The sequence below is a fragment of the Pongo pygmaeus genome, chromosome 6 (genome assembly GCF_028885625.2).
Source record: "Pongo pygmaeus isolate AG05252 chromosome 6, NHGRI_mPonPyg2-v2.0_pri, whole genome shotgun sequence".
Lineage (NCBI taxonomy): Eukaryota > Metazoa > Chordata > Mammalia > Primates > Hominidae > Pongo > Pongo pygmaeus.
Window position 1 is genome coordinate 100,082,697 of NC_072379.2, and position 26,122 is coordinate 100,108,818.

The window sequence follows — 26,122 nt, forward strand, 5'->3', positions numbered from 1 at the left end:
TAGATTTATAAATCTGAGAAGGGTTCTTAAAAAGTCATGTGAGCTACATACACCCTACCCACAGATCTATTAGTGCACAAGTCAGCAAAGACAAGTAGTTGCCTTTCCTAAATTTAAAGCTCTAGACTGGGGATTAGCAAACTTTTTATTTTTTTATCTTTTATTTTAGGTTTGGGCATACATGTGAAGGTTTGTTACATAAGCAAAGATGTGTCATGGGGGTTTGTTGTATAGATTATTTCATCACCCAAGAATTAAGCCCAGTACCTAATAGTTATCTTTTCTGCTCCTCTCCCTCCTCCCAACCTCCACCCTCCACCCTCAAGTAGACCCAAGTGTCTGTTGTTCCTTTATTTGTATTCATGAGTTCTTATCATTTAGCTCCCACTGTGAGAACATGCAGTATTTGGATTTCTGTTCCTGTATTAGTTTGCTAAGGATAATAGCCTCCAGCTCCACCTCTGTTCCCACAAAAGACATGATCTCATTCTTTTTTATGGCTGCATGGTATTCCACAGTGTGTAGGTACCACATTTTCTTTATCACATCTGTCAATGATGGGCATTTAGGTTGGTTCCATGTCTTTGCTATTGTAAATAGTGCTACAATGTCCATTCACACGCATGTGTCTTTATTATAGGATGACTTATATTCCTCTGAGTACATACCCAGTAATAGGATTGCTGGGTCAAATGGTAGTTCTGTTTTTAGCTCTTTGAGGAATCGCCATACTGCTTTCCACAATAGATGAACTAATTTACACTTCCACCAACAGTGTATAAGCTTTCCCTTTCTCCACAACCTCACCAGCATCTGTTGGTTTTTGACTTTTTAGTAATAGGCATTCTGACTGGTTTGAGATGGTATCTCGTTGTGGTTTTGATTTGCATTTCTCTAATGATCAGTGATGTTGAGGTTTTTTTTCATATGCTTGTTGGGCACATGTGTGTCTTCTTTTGCAAAGTGTCTGTTCTTGTCCTTTGCCCACTTTTTAATGGGATTGTTTGTTCTCTTGTAAAGTTAATTTCCTTATAGATGCTGGATATTAGACCTTTATGAGATGCATAGTTTGCAAATATTTTCTCCCATTCTGTAGGTTGTCTGTTTACTCTGTTGATAGTTTCTTTTTCTGTGCATAAGCTCTTATGTTTAATTAGATCCCATTTGTCAATTTTTGCCTTTGGGCAAACTTTTTCTATAAAGGGACAAATAGTTCCCATTTTGGGCTTTGGGAACATGCAGTCTGTCATGTAACTACTCAACTCTACTGCAGTAATAGTACAAAAGAAGCTGTAGACTGTATGTAAATAAATAAACATGGCTGTGTTCCAACAAAATGTTACTTAGAAAAAACAAGCACTGGGCTGGATTTGACCTATGGGTCACAGTTTACCAACCCCTACTCTAAACTCAAAGATGCGTACATTAATTCCAATGTTAACTCTCAGTAAAGAAGATAACCCCAATTATTAGAGTTTTATATGGTCAGGTTTAAGGTAAGTTTGAAAGTTTCCTATTGAATAAGTTTTAATGTAACTAATATTTATTGAAAACTTAACATGTGTCAGGCACTGTGCTAAGGTTACCTGCATAGCCCTATGATCTTCTCAACAACCTTATGAGATGGACACCACCATAATTCCCATTTTCAGATGAGGAAACTGAGATTTACAGAGGTTAAATGACTTGTCTAACATCTCTAAGTTAATAAGTGATATTAGTCATAAGGTGCAAACAAAGGGCTCCTGATTCCACCAAAGCCTGTGCTCTTAATAACATTGCTACCATTGCTACATTATCTTCCTCCACAGTGTCCTTCATGCCTTCACAATGTAAGTTATCCTGTATAAACAATAACAAGTAAAAAATCAAAACATACTGTCAGAATATAACTTAGCATATTAGGTTTTAAGAATAAACATGTTATACACATTAGTCAGTAACCCTTTTTACAATTTGGCTAATAAGGACTTTAAGAAGAAATGAAAATGAAGTCACTTCTCCATTTTCTAGAGTGAGAATGAGTAATTAAAATTAACAGATAATCCACAAGCTTTATCAAGTTCCCTGTTTTTATTCTGTTCTTTCTCTCCATGTGGTATGATAATATAAGTTCCCAGCCTAGATCTTTCCAGTTATCTAGGAAATTATGACTCAGGCCACAGCCAAAGATAAAGACTAAGTTCCTCACATTTTATTTAGAGAGTCACCAATAGTGAGGCCACCCACCTCCTTGTGGTGGCTGTTGGGAGCTTGGGATAACAGAGTTTGTAAAGCATTAACCATCCCTTCTTTCCATACCACCCCATTCTCCATGAGGGAAAAAGGTATCATATTTGCCCCGTTCTCCTCCTTCATAATTGGGGATGCTTGAACCATCCTTGCCCTCTACTCCATGGGAGACTTATGATTGCTTCTTGTCTAAAAGTAGCTGAGCCATTGAATCAGCAGAGACCCAGATGAGCTAGGGATTGGAGAAAAGAACTGAGAAAAGATAGAAAAGAGAGGTAGTTCTGGAGAAGCCAGCACTCCCACTATTTCCCATGGGTTGAGTGGACACTACAAAAGGTGATTTGGGGCTTCAGCCTGTTGGGGCATTTGCTAACTAAAGTGACCCCTACCAAAGAGGCTGTAGGTTGGAATATCCATAGTGGGGAAGGGGTGCTGAGTGAAAGAGGAAGAGGCCAGCCTCATCTGTATCTCCCAATATGGAGAGGTCTTACAAAAAAGATTTATGATCTTCCAAAAAAGTAACCCAAATCATCCTCATGAGAGAGACAGCAAGTATATCACTGAATTTGAATTCTCTGAGGTCAGAAATCTTGTCTTCCTTGATGTCTTCTTACCCTATCCCCAGGACCTAACATGACCTGGCACAAAGTAAGCACTTGATTAAGATCTGCCATACAGAGAACACCAGCAAAAAGAAGAGAGCAGACTTGCCACCAGTAACTCTTGATCTCTCTAGGGGATGTTGTCCCTCATACATACCCTGCTACCAGCACTTCCTTAGATGACTGGAGGGATAAAGAAAGAGAGAGGAGGGCTGCAGAGGGGAGAGAGGGAAGAATAAGGCCCTTTCTCCACTTAAGTAGCTCAAGCCTTCAGCCTAGTGTGCAATGAGAGTGGGAGAGATTTTAATTGAAGATTGCAATGCTAATTGCGCTAGACTTTAATAGATTAAAACGTTGAAAAAATAATGGGATTAGGCTGCTACCCAGTGGGAAAATGGCAGGAGTCAACAGCACAGCTGGTAGCAGTTATTGGAAAAATAAATCAATTACACATTGTCTCTCAGTGACTACAGACAGTTCAATCAAACCAGTTACATTAATAATGTGATATCCTTGGAAAACAAAGGTGATAAGAAAATAAGGATTTTCTGTCAGGATAGGCCAGTGGAATTGTTTTTGTAGGAATGGTGATGAATTTTAGGGTTTCCATTCATGTATTTGTACCCCAACCTTTGGTGACAAGTGGTCCACATTTGTAAAATGACTATGCAGCATCACACCAAAGAACAATGCAAGATTGTACAGGGACAATTCAGGAGGGACCAGCCTCCACAAGTAGCAATATAATGATGAATTCAGGCAGGTTTGAGGGAGTATCACTGAAAGATATCCAAAGATTACTAGAAAATGCAAGAAATTGAATGGAAGAAATGACAAGAACCATAGTTTAAGGTAGGAACCAAGAACAGAAAACTAGAAAATACACTCAAGGAATTAAAATACATGGACAGAGGAAGCATCATGAAGTGGACTGAAGTTGTTCTTGAACAGTCACCCACACAGTGTTAAAGGTATCTGTCTAACCCAAATTAAGGGGTACAGTCAGTGGCATGGGAGAGCTCAAGCTAAATAATCATGCAAAGATTAACTTGATATCTTGGTACCAGTGGTGTTCATTCTACATTTTTTTTTATTGATCAGTTCTCAATGGAAAAAATATATATATGAATTAGAATTACATTTTGCAGAGCTAATTTGAATTTTTCTGCTCCCTCTAGCCCATAGAAGGTTGGTTGGTTGCTTGCTTGCTTGCTTAGTAGCTTGATTGAGAATTAAGTGAGATAATATTTCAAAAGTACCTGGCATAAAACCATGTTAATAAGTGCTAATTATTACGAAGGGTCCATTTCTTCATCTGGGTGGTTCACAACTCCGTAACAAGCTCTTGGGCAATTAATTGAGATCTCAGTGTAGAAATGGAAATCTAAATGCATGTATCTCGTGGCATAAGTATAAATGTTCACACAGAGAACTAAAAATAATTTAAGTCTAGTTATAACGTATGATAGAGTAATATCACTTTAGCTATCTGTTTCAAACCAATTATGAAACTCTTAAATAGCAGCAGGTGGTACTCTGGGTTCTGAACATGGAGGGTGCCTCTTATATCAGCTTCCCAACTGTAGTCAGCTCTTGTGACTTCACATCAAATTGTATTTTGTTCTCCACCAAATATTCTACATATACTAGGTTGGGGTAAAAGTAATTGTGGTCTTTGCCATTACTTACTTTTTTTTTTTTTTTTTTTGAGAAGGAGGCTCACTGTCACCCAGGCTGGAGTGCAGTGGCACAATCTCAGCTCACTGCAACTTCTCCCTCCCGGGTTCAAGCAATTCTCCTGCCTCAGCCTCCAGAGTAGTTGGGATTACAGGCGTGCGCCACCATGAATTTTTTTTTACATTTTTAGTAGAGACAGCCTTTCAACATATTGGCCAGGCTAGTCATGAACTCCTGACCTCAAGTCATCTGCCCACTTCGGCCTCCCAAAGTGCTGGGGTTATGGATGTAGGCCACTACGCCCAGCCTGCCATTACTTTCTTTTTTTTTTTTTTTTTTGGCGAAGGAGTCTCGCTGTGTCACCCAGGCTGGAGTGCAGTGGCTCAATCTGGGCTCACTGCAAGCTCCGCCTCCCAGGTTCACGCCATTCTCCTGCCTCAGCCTCCCGAGTAGCTGGGACTACAGGCGCCCGCCACCATGCCCGGCTAATTTTTTTGTATTTCTTTAGTAGAGACGGGGTTTCCCTGCCATTACTTTCAACAGCCAAAACTGCAATTACCTTTGCACCAACCTAATACTTCATTGGATGCACGAGTCATTTTTCAAGAAATTGGTAAAGCAATGGAGGTAACAGTATGACTGTGAATCAAGATACGCATGGGAAAGTCTCCTTTTGAAATGGCTGATTATCCGAGGGATGTATGTGGAATTCTGAGAGCAACTGCAGTTACATTAATCAGACAATTATTAACTGAAACTGAAAAGTGGGACAGTTCAAAAAGTACATTGCAAAGCTACAATAAACCAGAGGCTTTTTATTTTAGTGATTTAAGAAAGCTTTACTTTTTATTTCCAATTAACCTATCAATAGTGATGTCACTTAAATACTCCTAAGGAATATTATCTCCTCATTATTGCCAGAAAACATGCTGCCCAATTTCATAGCTCAGCTGTTCTCATGCATGGATGGACAATCTGAATTAACTTGAACAGAAACAAGATTTTTAGACACTCGGCTACATTCCTAGTTGTAAAATTTAAGTAATTAATATGTGACTTTAAATAGTCAAAGAAAGTAAAATGGATAATGTTTATTTTGTGCATCAAAATGATAGTGATGCACTGCTACTCTTTCTATTTATTGTGTTAGCATATCAATAGAAAAATCAGTATAATCCATGCACTCATTGCCAATACCATTGAGTATTATGGCAATGAGTACAGATTCTCTGGAGAGCTGACTTTAAATTAAGCTATTAAAGAAAGACTGTATTTTTATTATGGCCAAACAAAGATAGTAGACCTCAGAGACATGAGTTTTTTCACTTGGTATATTCCTTGTGCACTGTTAAAATTGGGCACAAGGACATTGGTGATCCCTTTGATCTGAAACTTTAACACATGTAGTTTTGAAAGCTAACAACAAAGCTAACATTTATTTGAAGAGAAGGTAGTTATAGTGACCAGGGAAATTCAGACCCATGAAGTACTAACTAGATGTATTCACACTTACAGCTATCCTCAGTACACATGAATCAGACTTTCTTTTTCATCCTACTCATGCTTGAATGAACCTGGGTTTTAAAGCTATTTGCAACACATGAATATGTATTTGTAAACAATGTTCCAAAGGTTAATAATACATCATAAAATCTCAGATAGCTGCTTCTTCATGTAGAAGAAACCTTTATCTCTGAACCAAGTAAAATCCTACTATTGTGCCTTTCTCCCCATTCCCCACTTCCACAATGCTGAAGCAACTTCATAAAGGGTAAGGAGCTCTGGGTGTTGGAATTAAGGAACCTGCAACTGGTCTTGTTACTTCCACTTACAAGCTATGAGATCTTTCGTAAATTCCTATTCCCCCCGAAAGTCAGTGTCATCACCTTAAGTAAGGATAAGAGAAACCACAGATAAAAAGATTAATAAGATGAGCTCCTTGCCCTCAGTGCCCCTATGCATGCTTTAATTGGTGTCTTAGTCTGTTTGTGCTACCATAACAGAATACCTGAGACTGAGTAATTTGTAAAGTAGAGAAATTTATTTCTCACAGTTCTGGTTTCTGGGAAGTCCAAGATCAAGGCACCAATATCTGGTATAAACCTTCTTGTGTCCTCACATGGCAGATGGCAGAAGGGCAAGAGAGGACAAACCCACTCCCGCAAGCCCCTTTAATAGCAGCATTCACCCATTCATGACCCACACACCTCCCAAAGACTCTGCCTCCCTACACTGTTGCATTGGGGATTAAGTTTCAAACACATGAATTTGGAGGGACACATTCAGACCATAGCAGTGGGTGCAGAGTAATAATTATCAGCAACCACTTCCTTAATTTACCCCCAAATCATTCAATCAATCATTCTGTCTCTCATTCATTCACTCTTACTCTCTTATCACACACACACACATACACACACACACACATCAGTCACTACTATGTTAAAAGCTACAAAAGATATTGTGGAAATATACAATCAAATCTCTGCTCTCAAGCTGTATACTGGGAGGTAGTTATAGAGTACTATCATAAATAAGAGTGTATTTCCCAGTGCTTCTCACAGGACTGGTAAATGCAAAAATCAGTCTGTCTGCTTTCAGCCAGTTATGCCAACAAAGGCATGGTGATTTCAGAAAGAAAAGAGATGCTTCCACCTTGTGGCTGTGTCTTCCTCAGCTGGTTGCTGGCAAAGGCTTGCCGTTTGTAAGCTTGCCTCTCCTTGCAAGTAGAAGATTGTGTTGTTTTTACCTTAATACATTTTTTTGCCTTCTTCATATTATAACAAATATTAGGGACCTTTGTTAAGACTTTGTTCTCTCAGAATTCAAGGTTGCCTTTGGCCAAAGTGAAGTAGATAGCATTTACTTATTCATTTAAGAAATATTCATGAAGCTCTTATCTTGTGCCAGGCACCTCAGCTGACAGTAGGAAAACCATAGTGAGCAAGGCACAGGCTGCCTCAAAGCCCCTCTCCAGTCTCCCATACACCCTCACCTCCCCCAAAGACTCTCCCTCTGCCATTAATCATTTGTGCCCTACACAGTAATCATTTTATCCCCACTGCAAGGTTTTATCATCTATTATTTTTAAGGCAATGCACCAGCTACTACTAGAAGATACAAAGATACACTCCCTCTTTCCAAGAGTTTATAATTTAGTAGGTTCAGAAATGGTAGTGGGGAGAATAAATACACAGATACCTAGACTAACAGGCAGTGTGACTGTAAGTGCTACAAGAGAGGCATAGCTATAAGAGCAGTGGACACACAGAGAAGGGAGGATAAATTTCCCCTGGAGTGACCAGCGATGGCTTCGTGGAGGATTTGAGCAGAGCCTTGAAGAATGGGCATGATTAGGAGATGGGATTGAAGGATCCAGGGAGAATGACAAAAATAATAAGGAAGGCTGACGACAGCAGCAAAAATGCCAAGGAAGGAAGAGTGGAGGAAGTACAAGTGGGCCAGACTAAACACAAGAGAAGGGTGGTAATAAGCCAGAAGGTCACAGGGACAAGGTCCTAAAGGATCTACACCTCATGTCAAGGAGTTTGGATTCTGTTCAAGAAGCACAGGGCAGGAGGGGAGGAGTTTGAGAAGGATTGAGGCAAAATCAGAGATGCTCTTTGAAATATAATTATGGCAACCACATGGATGGAAAGAAGAGGGGAAAGAGAGGAACAGCTAATGTAGAATGGCAGCAAGAGAAACGGGAAATGAGAGGCAGCTCCTGGAGACAGGGTACATGTAGAACTGATGGGACTTGGAAACTGACCAGATACAAAGGTAACTCTGACATCTTAGGCAATTTCAAAAAGAGCGTTCAACTCAGTAACCCTGACGCCACTCCTCTTTCTATAATGGTAGAGGCGACACATGTTAAAGTAAAATATTAAAACAAATAAAGGTTTCCAAAAAGTTTCTCCAATAGGATTTGAGCTAGACTGCCATTTGATTTTTGTCTTGTTCTTGAATTATTGCTTAAAGTCTTCATCTGGCATATTTGGCATATTTGATGTTTTGAATTCTATTCCATCCCACACCTACCCCACCCCAGTGCTGGTTCTTCCTTTATTCTACCTTCTCCGCCAGACTTATTCTACTTCCTTCTCTGCCCTCCTCTGGGGGAATGATGGCTATGTCTGTATCACCCAAACCCTCTTGCCTTCTGGCTTCCTATTGGATTTGGCCAATGAGAAGCAACAGCAAGAGATCAGAGGGCAGAAAGAGAGAAAGTACATTAGTTTTCTATTCCTGCTGTAATGAATGACTGCAAACAACACTAATCGATTGTCTTACAGTTCTGGAGTCAGAAGTCTAAAATCAGTTTGTTTCACTGGGTTAAAATCAAGGTACCATGTCAGCAGGGCTGGTTCCATTTGGAGACTCTGGGGTAGGAACCCATTTCATTTCCTTTTCCAGCTTCTAGAACCTCCTTGGCTTATATTTCCTTCCTCCATCTTCAAAGCCAGCAGCTTAGCACCTTCTGTCCTCTCTGACAGAAATGCTTCTGTCTTGCATTTCTCTCTCAGACTTTGACCTTTGTGATTATATTAAGCCCACCCAAACCATCCTGGATAATCGTCCCATCTCAAGATCCTTAAGGTAAGCACATCTGCAAAATCCTTTTTGCCATGTAAGGGAACATAATACAGATTCCAGGGACTAGGAGGTGGACATCTGGGGATAGGGGACATTATTCTATCAGCCACAGAGAGGTTGCGGTATTTCTTACCCTGTTGCTCCTGCCTTGGTGCTGTGGGCCTGGCAGCATTCCTTCCCGCTACAGCTCCAGCTCTAGACAGGCAGCCTCTCTTTCATGGCGCCAGCTCTCACTCAGCCCCTATAACTTCTTTTCCTCCCCAATGTCTTTCAGACTAGAGGTGGTAACAGCACTCACCATATTTATCCTTCATTGCCTCAACAGCCCTCTTTGATTGCATTAACCCTGCCCATACTTTGAAAATAGTCCCATCATTAAATTATCTTCAAAATCCCAGCTAACCGATGTCCCTGCCACCCATCTTGGTATACCTTTTCATGCTCATTCACGCTATTAACTTGTCAGGTCTAGGACTGGTGCACACACAGTCTGAGAGAGAGATGTAAAGACAGAAGCAGAGGTCAGAGAGGAGAGAAGGTGCTAAAAAGTTGAAATGTAAATGCAATATGCAAGACAGTTAGCTTCAGGAAAACAAAGAATTGTTGTCATGAGTCACTATAGAAGTCATTGCACAAAGCCTAATGCTTATCCAGAAAATAAATGTATCTGATTAGATAAGTATACATAATAATAATCCCTCATTTTCTCTCAATTACATCCAAGGAAGAGAAATAACAGCTCATACAGAGTTAACAATAGAAAGTTTCCTCTTTGATTTCCTTTTTGTTTATTTTTCAGTCAACTAGGGAAACTGACTTCATGACCTAATATAAGTGATTTCTGAGCAACTGGATAAGCTAGCTGAGCTGCCAGTGATAGCTTTCTATTCTTAGGCTGATAATTTTAAGATATTGCCCTAGTTTCTTTTCACCTGAGCAGTCAAACTAGCATATGAAAAATGGAATGACGGTAGTTATTTTTCCTTTGTAGAAAATGTTTTGCTCCAACCAGCTTGTCTTTAAAATCTCTTTCTTCACATTCATGTCTGTTGCCACACTTGCAGTTATTTTTCTGTATTAGTTTAGGGTTTGGATTATCTGCCCAACATTCATGAGATTCTTTTCCTAAGAACTTCATCTAAAATCATGGAATACAAAATACCATTCATGTCCTATAAGAATTTCTATCAGGCAGTGCTTATCAAACAGAAAAGTTGTTTTTGTTTTGTTTTTTTTTTTTCATTTTTAATCTCTCAATGATATTTCCAGAAAAACATCATTTGCCCCGTTTCCCCATTTAATACACCCTCAGAAGCTCAACCGCTTCTCTCCCAGGTTCATTATGAAAAATTTATTACTTTTTTTATCTCTTCTACCATAATTATGATAATTATAATGATCTATTGTTAATTGTAACTACTATGATTAATAATAGATATTTGTATATTTAGAGATTACAAGGCACTTCGCATATACTATTTGATCATGATCAAACCTGGTTGACATATATTATGAAACCAAATTAGAATTTTATTATAAACCTTGTTTACATTTGGTTTAAACTCTAAGGAGCATACAGCCAAAAAGATAATTTCTTAAAAATGCCTTCTTTCAGACATTTATGCAGCCAAAAAACACATGAAAAAATGCTCACCATCACTGGCCATCAGAGAAATGCAAATCAAAACCACAATGAGATACCATCTCACACCAGTTAGAATGGCAATCATTAAAAAGTCAGGAAACAACAGGTGCTGGAGAGGATGTGGAGAAACAGGAAGACTTTTACACTGTTGGTGGGACTGTAAACTAGTTCAGCCCTTGTGGAAGTCAGTGTGGCGATTCCTCAGGGATCTAGAACTAGAAATTCCATTCGACCCAGCCATCCCATTACTGGGTATATACCCAAAGGACTATAAATCATGCTGCTATAAAGACACATGCACACGTATGTTTATTGCGGCATTATTCACAATAGCAAAGACTTGGAACCAACCCAAATGTCCAACAATGATAGACTGGATTAAGAAAATGTGGCACATATACACCATGGAATACTATGCAGCCATAAAAAATGATGAGTTCACGTCCTTTGTAGGGACATGGATGAAATTGGAAATCATCATTCTCAGTAAACTATCGCAAGAACAAAAAACCAAACACCGCATATTCTCACTCATAGGTGGGAATTGAACAATGAGAACACATGGACACAGGAAGGGGAACATCACACTCTGGGGACTGTTGTGGGGTGGGGGGAGGGGGGAGGGATAGCATTGGAAGATATACCTAATGCTAGATGACGAGTTGGTGGGTGCAGCGCACCAGCATGGCACATGTATACATATGTAACTTACCTGCACATTGCGCACATGTACCATAAAACCTAAAGTATAATAATAATAATAATAATAATAATAAAACTAAGTGAGATTAAAAATAAAAATAAATAAAAAAAAAATAAAAAAATAAAAAAAAAAAAAGAAATAAAATTTTTGGCAGGTAAAAAAAAAAAAAAAAAAATGCCTTCTTTCAAACATTCATCCATCCGTTGAACAGATATATGTGGTTATTTCCCATGTGACAGAGTTCCTGTCCTTGGAGAGCTTACAATATTATTGGCAAAGGTCAATACTTCTAAAGAAATGCACAGGAAAGCCACCCAAGCCAGACTGCTGGGATCATAAAAGGCTGTCTGGATGATATCATCCCTGAAGTTTGGTTCCTAAAAGATAAGTAGGATTTCCCTTTTTGAAGTGGGGAAAAGGAGGACTCAGATTCTAGCAAAAGGAACAGCATGTACAAAGGCACCAAAAAGGAAACATGCCAAATACCTTAGAAAGGTAGGAAGGGCCAGATGCAGTAGCTCACGCCTGTAATCCTAGCACTTTGGGAGGCCAAAAACGGGTGGATCACTTGAGCTCAGGAATTTGACACCAGCCTGGGCAACATGGCAAAACCCCATCTTTACCAAAAATATAAAAATCAGTCAGACATGGTAGTGCACACTTGTGGTCACAGCTACTTGGGGGCTGAGGCAGGATGATTGCTTGAACCTGGGAGGTCAGTGTTGCAGTGAGCTGAGATCACGCCACTACACTCCAGCCTGGGTGACAAAGTGAGACCCTGTCTCAAAAAAAAAATAAAAAAATAAATGATGGGAAGTGATCACCCAGAAAGCATGCATAGAGCTAGGGAAGGGGAGAACTTAAAAGAATTAAACATAAACCCCAGTTAAGAGCCCTAGAAGAGACCTGGTGCTGTGGCTTACACCTGTAATCCCAGCACTTTGGGAGGCCAAGGCAGGTAGATCATCTGAGGTCAAGAATTCAAGACCAGCCTGGCCAACATGGTAAAACCCTCTCTACTGAAAATACAAAAAATTAGCTGAGCGTGGTGGAGTCCGCCTGTAATCCCAGCTACTCGGGAGGCTGAGGAAGGATAATCACTCAAACCTAGGAAGTGGAGGTTGCACTGGGCCAAGAACATGCCACTGCACTCCAGCCTGGACAACAGAGTGAAACTCCATCCCCAAAAAAAAAAAAAATTAAAAATTAAAAAAAAAAAGAGCCCTAGAAGAGTAAGGAGATTTAGAAAGAAGCTATCTAATAAAATTCTCTGTATGAGATTAATATCAGTAACAGTTGACAAGGAAAAAGGAAGGAATCAGTGAGGAAGATACCAGATCATAATTTAGAGCTCAACTACTTCCACAGTAGGGATACTGTGTTATCTTCAAATTTTACATTTATTTTCACATTTTAATTTAAAGGATTTTTGTAAATAGAAATGGAGGCTCTGGAAGGGAGAGCTCCCCCTAAATCTTTGCTAAAGCCAGCTCCTTGATATGAATGTCCAGACAAGGCCACACTCCCACCATAGGATAGTGTGCTCAAGTCAACAGCCGGATATTTTCTGAGCTGTGACTACATCTTTTCTAAACACAAATAATAACAACACCAAAGAAGGCGTACCACCTGCATCAAGTGGTGAATTCTCAGAATCCTGCAGCAGCCTTTCACTTCCAATACCAGCTTGTTCCCCTCACCTTTGTGACCCTCCTAAGCAGGTTATGTGCTTAGGCAGAATCTTGATGAAGGATTCTTGTCTCTTCTGTGCATCCATAAGGGTCATTTCACACTTCTGCTTGGATGAAGTTTCTCAAGAGATGCTGGGACTTTTTTGGGTTTGATTTTGTTTTGTTTTTGTGTGTTGGGTGGGGGGAGTTTTATTATTTTGTTTTGTTTTAGAGATAAGTCCTCACACTTGTTCCCCAGGCTGGAATACAGAGGTGCAATCATGGCTCACTGCAGCCTCGAACTCCTGGGCTCAAGTGATCCTCCCACCTCAGCCTCCTGAGTAGCTAGGCATGCACCACCACACCTGGCTAATGTTTTTTATTTTTTGTAGAGATGCGGGTTTTGCCATGTCTTTCAGGCTAGTCTTGAACTCCTGGACTCAAGCAGTCCTCCCACTTCAGCCTTCCGAAGAACTGAGATTATAGGCATGAGCCAACATGCCCAGCCTGTTTTCTGTTTAAGTGATTACTGTCTAAAACATAGTATAAAGAGAGTCTCAGACAGTTTTCAATATAGAAATGAATTGAAGCAAATAAAATTCACAGTTCTGGTGCTCTCAAACATGTGTTTCAGTTTCCAATTGGATTAGAAGTTTTCTCTCTGGAAAAACCTGCTGATTTTATGGGCTCCTGTGCCTTGCTGAGGCAACTGAGCCTAACAGTTTATAACGAAATCCAGGCCCTGTAATAGGCACTTGGAACCCATCTAATTCAATCGTGATCTAATGAAAGAAATGGGAAGGTTAATGAAAACATTCAGTGTAACCCCTTGAAAAATATTCTTCCTGTAATGGTTATTAAATAATATCAAACAAAGTTAATCATGAAAACAGCCAGTAGATATTAAAGATCACCATCAAGTTGGAAATCAGCCTGTCCTTTGTTCCATCAGGGACATTAGGGCACAGGCATCCCAGTGTCAGAGCACCCATAACAATGACTGCAGCAGCAAAGACCCTAATTCTGGCTTTTCCTTTTCCTGGCACTTCATTATTTCATTCAGACTCAGCCTCCATTCCTCTTACTCTCAATCCTAGCATTTGTTTCCTATGACTTTACCTGTCACTACCAATGTGTGCAGGTCACCATTACTGAAGCCTCATTTGGTCTCCTGTAAGTACCATTGAAGTTGTCATGATTTGGCTGGAACTGCGTAAGGCAGTATTTGAAGAAAGCTTGAGGTATGCTGAGGTGCACTAAAGCTTAACTTATACGGCATGCAAATGAAGACGTTTACTATCACTGAAAGGCAAACCAAACATTCATTGACTCAACTGTGATTAACCGAGGGCCTACTTCTCAGGAACTGTGGCAGGTATAGATGACACAGAGACAACAGGTGCGTTCCCTGTCCATGAGGGGTCTAGTGTCAGTGGGAGAAACCAGCCTGTAAGGGAGGAACGATGATGGCGTTAGCCTGTGACCTCAGATCATTAGCCACAAAAATGGTCCATAGCTAATCCATCATGAAATAAGGAATAGAGATTATTCATGACTTACTGGTAAAATATTCCAAAGAAACTCAATTCCTCATACCTAATTATAATCTGGGATCATTTTAGTCATATATGATCATGCAAAATAGGCTTTTATGATGCAATGGTAACATGAGGGCAATTAACTGATTACAACCAGCTAAGCACGTTTGTAACGATGTCCAAGCAACCCTTTGAGCTAAGACTGCCATGACTCGTGGCTAAAGTAAATCCAGGATTTAATCTAATTCTTATAAATATTTCATTGAGACAAGCCAAATGCTTTATATATGACTTGGCTACAAAAATGCATACAGTACAGAGTTGAAATTTTTTCTTACAACCTGAACTATTAACCACATAAGGAATTCTGAGATGTTTGCCTTCTCCTGCCTTGGCCTTCCATAGGCAAAAAAAGAAAAAGTTTTTTACCTGGAAAGCCCCAAGCAAGTTCAAAGATTTGGTGTTTTATTAAAGAAAAATCTGCTATGATGTATGAGCAGAAATATGTGAGTAGGAATGCAGAACTTACTAGGCCGGGCCCTAGACACAGCAGTTATCCCACTCCGCCTTGCCCCTGTGACATTACTCTAAGGTTGTTAGCTGACCCAAGGGGACCACAGATAAAAGCATTTCTTCCATAGGAAAAAAATGAGTGCTTAGAATTCCTCTTAAGTCCTTTGGTCAGTTTCCTAAATTTGGCATTTCCTTGACTCACATAATGCAGTGCACACAGAGACTCCTGAATTACCTTTATCTGGTTTTGGTATCTCTCTCTGTCTCTCTCTCCCTCCCCCCACCCCCCCGCCCCCACCATCTCCCTCTCCCTGTCCCTCTCAACTGGAACTCGATATTTTAAAAATACTCTAAGAATGAGTGGAGATCTTAGAAGTTTCATTTTAGTAACATAGCTCAGTTGAAGATAGCTCTGTGGCAGAGAGAGTATAGAAAGAGACTACATCAGAGTCACAGTTGGTCTTTTTCTTCATTTCTAAAAGGGCTGTGAATTTTCTATTGGTTTTAAAAAATTAATTCTCCTGATTGTGATAGCGGGAAGTGACACTCTTTGGTCACACACTGGCCACTGCACTGAAGTCAGATGAGGTCGGAAAGTAGGAAAGTAACAAGAGAACCTCTCGCCCCACCTCCCGCTGTCCCCCAATAAGTCGATCTTCTTATATATCCAGATAACAGTGAAAGAGATCACATCCCAAATTTATTTAGGGAGTTCCAGTTAAAATTATTATACAGAATACTGATATTGGAATGAAAATGAAAATTCAACCCTTTCACAGTTCATACTGTTCCAAAGAGAGATGGAAGTCTTGAAGCCAGGTCTGGACTAAGTCTGTTGCCATTGAAACCAGGTCCCCGTGAGTCGGCCCACTTTTAAAATAATGCCCAGAGTGCTTTGCAATGGTCAGAGTCTATGTCGGCAGCAGCATTTTCATTCCATTACCTAACCACCACCAGCCCCTAGAAATGTTTTTTTCCTCAGTTTAGTGAGATCTTGAACTATTCCCAAACTTCCGTTGCTCTGAAATGAGGCAGAAAATCAGCAGACACAACCCTCACCACCCAATGGCACTGATACCCTGGAATGGGGAAAGGGCATAGGAGAGATTCAGCATGTATCAGAGCCTCTCCCTCTGAGGGGACCCTACATGGAAAGCTGAAATTATGGAAATCTGCCAGGTGAAGAGGTCAGCCCAGGCTCCTGGGAACCCAATAAAAATAATGTCCCTGACTTCCCGGAGCCTCATCCCTGAGGCTCAGCCCTTGCGCAACCCCTAAACCCCTCTGCTTCTCCTCCTTCCACGTAGCTTTCAAACCACCCCTTCTCTCCTCCACGCTAATGCCTTCTCCTTTAAGTCTCATAAGTTCCTTGTAGGGAAAAGGGAAAATAAACACACATGTGAATGAAAACTTCAAATTTTCTAAGTCTTGCTAAACTCAAGTATGGGACGAGTCAAAAGATGGGACTATTTCTATCATAGTACAAGATCCCTTTTGCCCTCCACATGGTTTTTGGTTAAAATATCAGTCTCAGGACACAAGAAACCACAAGGCAGCAGTGGCTGTCAAGATTCAATTTGGGGTTCGAGAGGGTTTATACCTCCCTCTCCCATGGGCTCAAGATAACCCATGTGGAAGTACCTCACTCATTCACCAATATATGCAGTGCACCTCATCCAGACACACAGTTAAAGGAGACCCAGACTCTGTGTCACTGTCCTCATCATCTCCTTCCCCACAGCCTCCTAATGTCTCACTTGGTTAGACCATGTGACAACGCCACAACTCAGCTCCCTTCCTCGGTCTTCCACCTTTCTCTTCTTCCACTTTCCATACTGAGGTCGCAGGGAGATTTCTAACCACCACTCAGCTTCCCTGGTCAGGTTACCCCATGCTTAACTTTTTAGTGCCTTGCCATTGCCTTTAAAATAAAACCTAAACTCCTGAACAGCATAATAAACTACTGACAGTTTCCCAAATATACCATTCCCTCAAACTTTTCAGCTTTTGCATGTGCTACTCTCTCTGCCTAGAATGCTTTCCCCTTCGCCTAGGGAACTCCTACTGGTACTTCAAAACTCAACTGATATGTCACCACCTCCTGGCAGCCCTCTCTGACTACCCACCACCCCACACCCTGGGTTAGATGTCTGTTCTTTCTGTGCCCTTAGTACTTTGTGAATGCCTCTGTCATAGCAAAGATACATTGAGTAGTAATAGCCCTATTTATGCATTTTCTTCCCAACTAGACTGAGAGCTTATTGTACATAGAAATGATACCATTTCTCTCTATATCCCCAGTTGACTGTCTGGTACATAACAGGTGCTCAGAAATTATTTACTGAATGAAGACACTCAAAACCTAGGAGGGAAGACATAGACTCATAAATCTGTAATGAGGCACAATAAATAGAGTGGGGTGCCATTACTACTGAACAGAGAGAGTGGACATCTCTGCTTGTGAAGAGCATAGAGTCGAGGAAGGCAACCATAGGAGAAGATTCTTAGGATCTTCAGAAAGAACAAGAAATCACCAGGCCTGTGGGGAGGAGGAGAAAAAAGAACAGCAGTATGTGTACAGGCCTGAATGCCTCAGTGAGCATGACACATTTGGCAAGCTTTTCCTTAGAAGGATGACTCTGGCGACAATGAAAAGAGGTTGGTGGGGGAGGGACAGGGGAATACTGGAATACCCATGCAAAGGCCTGAATTGAGCTTGTGAGCGATGGGATACATATGAGGACAGGGACAGGTGCAGAGAAGTTGAGAAAACAAGGAGTGTAGCGTGACCCCCAGGTTTCTGCTTGGGTGAATAGTGTTTCCATTTACCAGGATTGGGAATTAAGAGGAAGAACCACTTTGGGAGAAAGGTAGTTAGCCCTGTCTACTGCTTCTACTGCTGTTGAGTTAGAGTTGCTGTTGGACAGACAACGAGGTGAAGATGTTTAGTAATCAGCTGGACGTGTGAGTCTGAAGCTCAGAAGAGAGTCTACCCAGGAAGGAACACTTTTTCTATATGTAACTTCATTGGAACTGCTGTTTCACTTTTTCAATTTAATTCTGTGCCATGAGGTTTCTCTTGTGGGAGAGGGCTACTGGGGGAGGGATAATTGGTCCCATTTCTGCCTCTGGCTTAGATACATGGCCTCTGGCAAACTATTCAAGTTATGCCCGTTGCCTCAGAGGAAAGGAGACAATTAAGGAAACCTGAAGAAAGCTACTAGCCCTAAAACAGTTAAGTTAGTTCTGTCTTCTTGGTTTTTCTGTGGAATGTGGAAGTCATACTAGTGAGGTAAACCTCATCCACTGCCCCAAATCCATACTTCTAAAGGCAGCTGAGTATACAAAGGAAGGTCTTTACCTTCATTACAGTGGAACCCTTACCACTTAGAGAATCATCCTTAGGTAGAGATGTCATTTCCTTGCTACAACAAACATGTTCTTCCCCCCGACTTTGGGGGTCTTGTTTTTAGGCTCTCCTGCCATTGTGATGGAAAATTTGTGTTCCTATTCTCAGCCAGCCTGCAGCGTCCACACTGATAATGATTAGCTATAGAGAGTTTTTCTACAGTTCTGTTTGCATTACAGAGTTTAGACTGAGATCTGCTTTAAGGGACCTAACTAAAATAGCATTTTTGCAAAGCAACTCATTGTGCTTTTGCTGGTTAATTTGTCTTATGTTACTTGCACGGAGATAAGACATCTTTTAATTCAAGGGTTCCTGACAGTAATGGTACTGTGGGAGTTACATGATGTGCTCATGGTTGAAGCCTCTTTTATTTCAACTATCTATTCACAAACGCCAAAAGGGAATTGCTTATGGAACCCAGGCATTTCTGAAAATTCAGGAGGAATTGGTATTTAACCAGACAGCTTCTGGCAATCAAGTGTGAGCATGGCAAAGATTTAGCCAGGGCATTAGTCATGTGGAGGGAATGGAGAATCTCATTTTTAATTCAAGGGGCTGTGATAGAAAACTCATCATCAAATGTGAATATCAACCAACCACGGTTTACAAAGAAGGCAATATCACTACAGCACCCAGGGAAATTTAAATGATACATACAAAAAATTCTCAGAGAAGCACAAAAACCAATAAATTTATCCAACATGCTGAATTGGATGCTGCACTAAGTTGACAGTTGGCAATAGAATCAATGAAAAGCCCTTAAAATGTTTACTTTTTGATTCAAAGCAAAGATGCCAGGTTATTTTGAATTTTGGTATCAGATATATTCCCTAATTTTTAAAACAATGCTAACTAGTTTACAGTCTCTGTCATAATAAGTAATAAGTAACATAATAAGTAACATATGGCTGCAGTCTTTGTGGTCTGATATTTTCATTTCTGTAAAGGTAAATAAAATTTGATCAGATTCAGGATGCAGCCAGGGATTAGCCTCTTCCAAAAAGCAGCAGGCTGCCACCAAATTGTTCGGATGCTCTCAGGTTATCTAGACGTGCTTTTTTTTTAATCTGTTGACAATGCAACTTGAGTAAAACCATCTTTGGCTGACTTAATTTTTCTTTAATCAACAGGTAGGAGATCAAATCATTGAAATCAATGGGGAAAGCACAAGGGACATGACACATGCCAGAGCAATAGAACTCATCAAATCTGGAGGAAGACGAGTGAGGCTGCTGCTCAAGAGAGGCACGGGACAGGTCCCAGAATATGGTGCGTTTCACGTTTTAATTCACCCTTTTGCTCTTCCTTCTGTGAACCATAAATGCTTATGCTTATTTATAAAACTACATCAGTTCTTTATTTCTACCTAAATATATATTTAGCTATCAATAGGTATATATATATATATATACATACATACACACACACACACACACACACACACACACGTATGTTTATGCCCAGGAAATAAATGTGTGTGAACTCTTTCTTTTGCTCCCTCCATTAAGGAATGTTTAAAATATGAAATGTAGGACCTTTCAGGGCATCTCTGAGGTGCGAGGAGATCTAGCACCACTTAAATATTAGAACTGTTACAATTTGACTGATAGTCCACTGTTCATTTGAGTACACAGTAATTTATCAATTATTTCCTAACATTGTTTATGCATCAGACTATCTCAAAGGATTTGTAACTGGGGCCAGAGACAAGCAACATATCTTCAGGGTGTGAAGTTTAAAATGTAAACTTCAGTTCACGCAATGGTTGCATTTCCTTGGCATTTAGGAATTATTCTGAAAATTCACTCCTGTGTTGTGTTTCTGTATGCTTTTGAGGAAGGCTTGAAAGCATGTTTTGATTCAAGGATTTGTCTTCAAACATCTTTAAAGTTGTTGTTTCCCAGCAGCCCATTATAGACACTACTGACAGCATAGCTCTTGAGTGGTCATTACATGAAAAGCACTGAAACCTGAGGTAGTCTTTAAAGATAATCTCAGTGAGTGACAGACAGAAACAGACAGGCATACAGACACATCAGACTAGTGCAGATAATACCTGTTCAGATTAGGAAAACAAGATCTAACTGCTGACCTGAATAATGAGCTCTAAGTTGATTAAGATAAATTGACTCACTTTCATCCTTCTATCACCTACCCAAAAAAAAAAAAAAAAAAAAGATTTCTAGGCTGGGCGCAGTGGCTCACACCTGTAATCCCAGAACTTTGGGAGGCCGAGGCAGGCAGATCACCTGAGGTCAGGAGTTTGAGACTAGCCTGACCAACAAGGAGAAACCCCATCTCTACTAAAAATACAAAATTAGCCGGGCATGGTGGCACATGCATATAATCCCAGCTACTCGGGAGGCTGAGGCAGAAGAATTGCTTGAATCCAGGAGGCAGAGGTTGTGGTGAGCTGAGACCACACCATTGCACTCTAGTGTCTGGGCAACAAGAGAGAAACTCTGTCTCAAAAAAAAAAAAAAAAAAAAAAAAAAGATTTCTAAAGAGTACTTTTTCATTTCAGATTATTCTTTTTGCATACATGGTCTAAACAATTAATATCTCCTTACTTAGCAGGGCAGATCTATATCCTGAGTTCAAATGAAATATCTAAACTCAAAGGCCTTAAATGCGTTATGTTTCCAGCATCTTGTGCACCCCTCAAAGCCTACAGAGAGAGCTAGCAAGCCTTCACAGTGAGTCAAAAGGCATTCAGAAGTTTCTGCAGGGCTGGCTCTAGGCCCAAGGAAACATTTCATCTGAGATTCCTACCCTTAATGCTTGGATCTAATAAAATATTTTTAAATATATATATTATCAGTAAGCACAGGCATGATCCTGCTAAAATGTACCATCATTAATCCCTTTGTAAAGAATCTGAACTCTTGGAATAGAATAACCTCTTGTACTCTAGAGCATTGACTGATTCAGTAATATCAAAGTGACCTGTGAAATTCTATCACTTCTAAAACATACCACCTTTAATGGTATGCTTCACTCCATGGTGAGACCTGAATATTATCTATACCCAGACATTTTCATAGAGTTAATGTTGTTTTAACACGTTTATCTTTAAAAAGTTAATCTAACCAGCATGACTATCCTGAGCTTTTCATTTTTCTGTAGAATCACTATTGGTCCACACTTTCTCAGCATCCACCACATCAGCTGCTTGTCTGTAGTGAGCAAGTAGAACATACTACTGATCAGCCTGTGGCACAACTCAAACTGTAATGAACAAATGTGAAGCCACCTCAAGCTATCATGAAGAAATAAAAACATGTTTTTGAACAAGACAAAAATTCAAGATCATGTCAACATTATTTCATTAATTCTTAACATCACCTAAAAATATATGATTACAGCGAAATTCTCAAATTAACCAGAGTTTTTTAAATATCCAGGCACACCTTTTTTTTTTTTTTTGAAACAAGGTCTCTGTTGCCCAGACTGGAGTGGAGTGGTGTGATCTTGGCTCACTGCAACCTCTGCTAACCAGGCTCAAGCGATTCTTCAGCCTCAGCCTCCCAAGTAGCTGGGACTACAGGTGCAAGTCACCAATGCCCAGCTAATTGTTTTGTATTTTTGTAGAGATGGGGTTTCACCATGTTGCCCAGGATAGTCTTGAACTCCTGGGCTCAGAAAAATCTGCCCATCTCAGCCTTCCAACGTGCTGGGATTACAGGTGTGAGCCACCTCACCCAGCCTGGGCACGCTTTTGAGTGGCCAATCATCAACATTGTTAACTGTAGCAGTATTGCAGAATTTCTTCTAAATATATTCCTCTAAAGTGGAACATTAAATCATACTTGCTAGTAATATTAGCACTTGTCCGCTACTTTTGATATTAAATTGAGATGGATTTTGACTGTAAAAACTTTAGAGATGATATCACAAAAGAAAGAACTTAATAGCATAGAACAATCTCCTTTAAGGAAGTAAAACAATAGTCGAACTAGATAAATGTTAGTTCTCTGGCAAAATCTAAGCTGAAACATGCTTGGTTATGTATAAGAAGGCAAGATTAAGGATCATAGCATCTTTGAGGATAATGTCATCAAGTGATATTTCTGGAATTTCATAGTGACTGATGGGTGGGGAGATGGGGCCCAGGAGTCCCCAAGACCACCTGCACATTTAGAGATTTTCTAGGAGGCCTCCTGGGGCACAAAATATAACTGTGCTCACAGCTAAGATTTATTACATCAGCTGGGTGCGGCGGCTCACGCCTGTAATCCCAGCACTTTGGGAGGCTGAGGCGGGCAGATCACGAGGTCAGGAGATCAAGACCATCCTGGCTAACACGGTGAAACCCCGTCTCTACTAAAAATACAAAAAATTAGCCGGGTGTGGTGGCGGGCACCTGTAGTCCCAGCTACTCAGGAGGCTGAGACAGGAGAATGGCATGAACCTGGGAGGTGGAGCTTGCAGTGAGCAGAGACCGTGCCACTGCACTCCAGCCTGAGTGACAGAGCAAGACTCCGTCTCAAAAAAAAAAAAAAAAAGATTACATCAATATAGTGAAAATACACATTGGGCTCACAAGGGAAAAGACACAGGTGGGGTCTGGAGGAATCCACATGCAGGCTTCCATATGCTCTCTCTCTCACACGAGGTGTCACCCAGAACACTCTTTCCACCCAGCAACAAAAATGCAGCAATGTATGTGTGACATTGCTGCTCAGGAAAATTCCCTGGAGACTCAGTGCCCAAGGTTTTCACTAGAGCTGGTGATGCAGGGACCCTCTGCCTAGCACATACCACACTTCCAGACTCCCAGAAGCAAAGCAGGTTTAGCACAAACCACACTGATTGTACAAACAGTTTAGATACAGTGAGACACTCTTATAATTTAGCAAAAGGTTTACATTAGCTTCGGGGATGATTTACCAGTCACATTTCCAGGCACCAGCCAATGGCCAACCTCGAAAGCTGGTCTTTCTAAAGACAGCAGTCTCAGGCCTGCTCTGTTAACCTTTTCTGTGCCAGAAGCAAGCCAGAGAAGTGGCCACATCTATGAACTATACAAGTGACCACTACATACAAGGAGTGCCCACTGCTAGGAACACAACAATTCCTCCAGCATCAAATAGACTATATCATGAAACAGAATTTCTTGTCTTCTTTCACCAACTTTATGCTTTCATTTAAAAAAAGAATTCTTTTTGTCAAGATAAACTAGAGTATATCTTAATAAATTCTTAAGTAGCAGAATTGGGTAACAGCAAAATAATAGCAACAATAACAACAAAAGAAAGTGCTAATGGAAAAGGAAAATTAAATACTTGATTTTAACGAGTAGATATAGCCAAGAATATAATCCTACTTTTTCCTAATGCACCTTAATCACGGGAAAACTGATTTTTTTTAAAACCACTCCCTGTGGAAGGATTTCAACCAGTCCTCCTTTTGATATCCCTATGATTCAAAATTCAGGACAGCTTTGAAGCAAGACCCTTATCTGGACTTCTGGACATGTCAAGAAAAAGCTGATTTCAGTCAAGAGAAATAAAATCTCTCACTCTGAGTTCTTAACTGTGACCGAGAGATAAGCCTAGGTACAATTGAAAAAATACCAAAGGCGATCTGTCAGAGCATTGACTAAACAAAATCAGCATGACTCCAAGTGAGCTGGGGGAAGGAATAAACATGCTGCAAATATGTCATCTCTAATTACCCAAAGACTAAACATCAGGTGACACCTCAGCCAATTCAGAGGTAGAAATCAACAAATGCCACCGCAAAAGTAGTGGCTGCACATAGAGGCTGTGGAGCAGCTGCAAGGGGAGTCAGAAAATGATAAGGGCTTTGAAGGAGGAGTTGCTTTCATAGTTAAGTCCTTGAAAGACAAGCTCAGGAGATAGATACTTCAACTCCACTCCAGTCCTCAGGATAAGAATTTGTTGATTGTAAACTCAGTGGGAAGCGTGAGTTCCCTCCCCTGATACACATCTCAATGCCATACTGAGAAGAGAATCAGAAGATGCATCAAAAGCAGTGCCCTCCTTCACCCTGGTTATTGCTATTCAAATGAAATCCACAAAGGTTAAGAGAAAAGGAAGTATGCATCATGGTTGTAAACTGCGCAGGAATAAATTATACAGATTAGCTGCCTGCCTTGAAATGCAGGCGTCCTTCATTAGCATTCAAAGAGTACAACATGAACATGCACTTGATTTATCAACTGAGCCACAGAGTCAAGGCCAAGGTAAATAGAGGTGCCGCTGGATGAAAAAATTCCCAACATAAGCAGTTCAGACCAAAGTGGAGCCTTTCCCTTGTTAATGTCTGCTATTCAAAGTTAATCAGAATAAAGCAAAATATAACAGAAACATGCTTTTTAGTCTGGGTTGGTGCTCTGGCCTGTTTATTCTCTTAAAAAGCCATGGGGCAGGGCTTTATGAATAGAACACTGAAGAGAGTCCAATTGTAAGTGGGAGTCTCGGTGGTCTTAGGAGGCCAGGCAGGGTTAAAAAGGATGAAGCAGAAATCTCACAATGAAAATGGCCCAGCGACAACTAATGCCACATACCCACACAAAGGGGAAGAAACAGTCAATCAGTGAATTATACTTCTGCCTACGGCTTCATTTTCAAAGCTAATCACATCTTTAATATAACAGGTTTTGGCTTCACTACAAGCACTTGGTAAATGAAATTGTTTATATTTTGTAAGTATAATAAAACTGCACTAATTGGAGAAACAGACAGATCTGAGCTAGTGACTATAGGTAAAGAAATGAATGGATCAAACAGTTGTTTAGTTAAAAGTCTTCCTTTAATCAGTAAGTTAAAATGACTTACAACAATTATATTAGAGCAGCAGGTGAAGCAGTACTGGCCTCTATGTAGACAGCAATAAGTAATGGTCATTTGATTATTCTTCTTTAAGAATATATATTGCCAGCCAGGTAGGGTGGCTCACACCTCTAATCCTAACACTTTGGGAGGCCAAGGCAGGAGGACTGCTTGAGCCCAGGAGTTCAACAGAAGAGGCAACATAGGGAGACCTTGTCTCTACAAAAAAATTAGCCAAGCGTGGTAGCATACTCCTGTGGTCCCAGCTACTCAGGAGGATCACTTAAGCACAGGAAGTTGAGAATGCAATGTGCCATGGTCATGCCACTGCACACCAGCCTGGGCGACAGAGCAAGACCCCATCTCAAAAGAAAGAAAAAATATTGCCAAGTAAATATTATAAGTATGGCATTATAATCTTTCTTGCTATTATCTGCTGAGCACATCCTTTCTTCCCTCTAATGATACAAAAATAAACTCCAGACAATATATTCCTACCAAGTACTCTATATGGAACAAATCCTGTGATTAATATTATTAGTTGATATAATTAATATTTCCTCAACTAAACCAGATTTACTGAACACCTGCTATGTGCAGGATGCTTTGCAGGCACTGAAGGTAAAATATAGTCCTGGTCCTCAGTGAGCTGATACTAATAATGAAGAAATGTGTTTTTAGCAGAGTAGTGACTCATAAAAATTTCTCAAAGGATCTGCTTTCATGAAAAACATTTA

General features: G+C 40.3%; 1 protein-coding gene across 4 annotated transcripts in view; it reads left to right on the forward strand.

The window, feature by feature from the left end:
• Positions 1-26,122, forward strand: part of MAGI2 (membrane associated guanylate kinase, WW and PDZ domain containing 2) — a 1,485,052-nt gene that overhangs the window by 1,404,397 nt on the left and 54,533 nt on the right. For all 4 annotated transcript variants that reach the window (XM_054494395.2, XM_054494398.2, XM_054494397.2 and 1 more), the window contains one exon: positions 19,719-19,857. In XM_054494395.2, the coding sequence (XP_054350370.1) occupies positions 19,719-19,857 (139 nt within the window). The remainder of the gene's footprint in view (positions 1-19,718; positions 19,858-26,122) is intronic.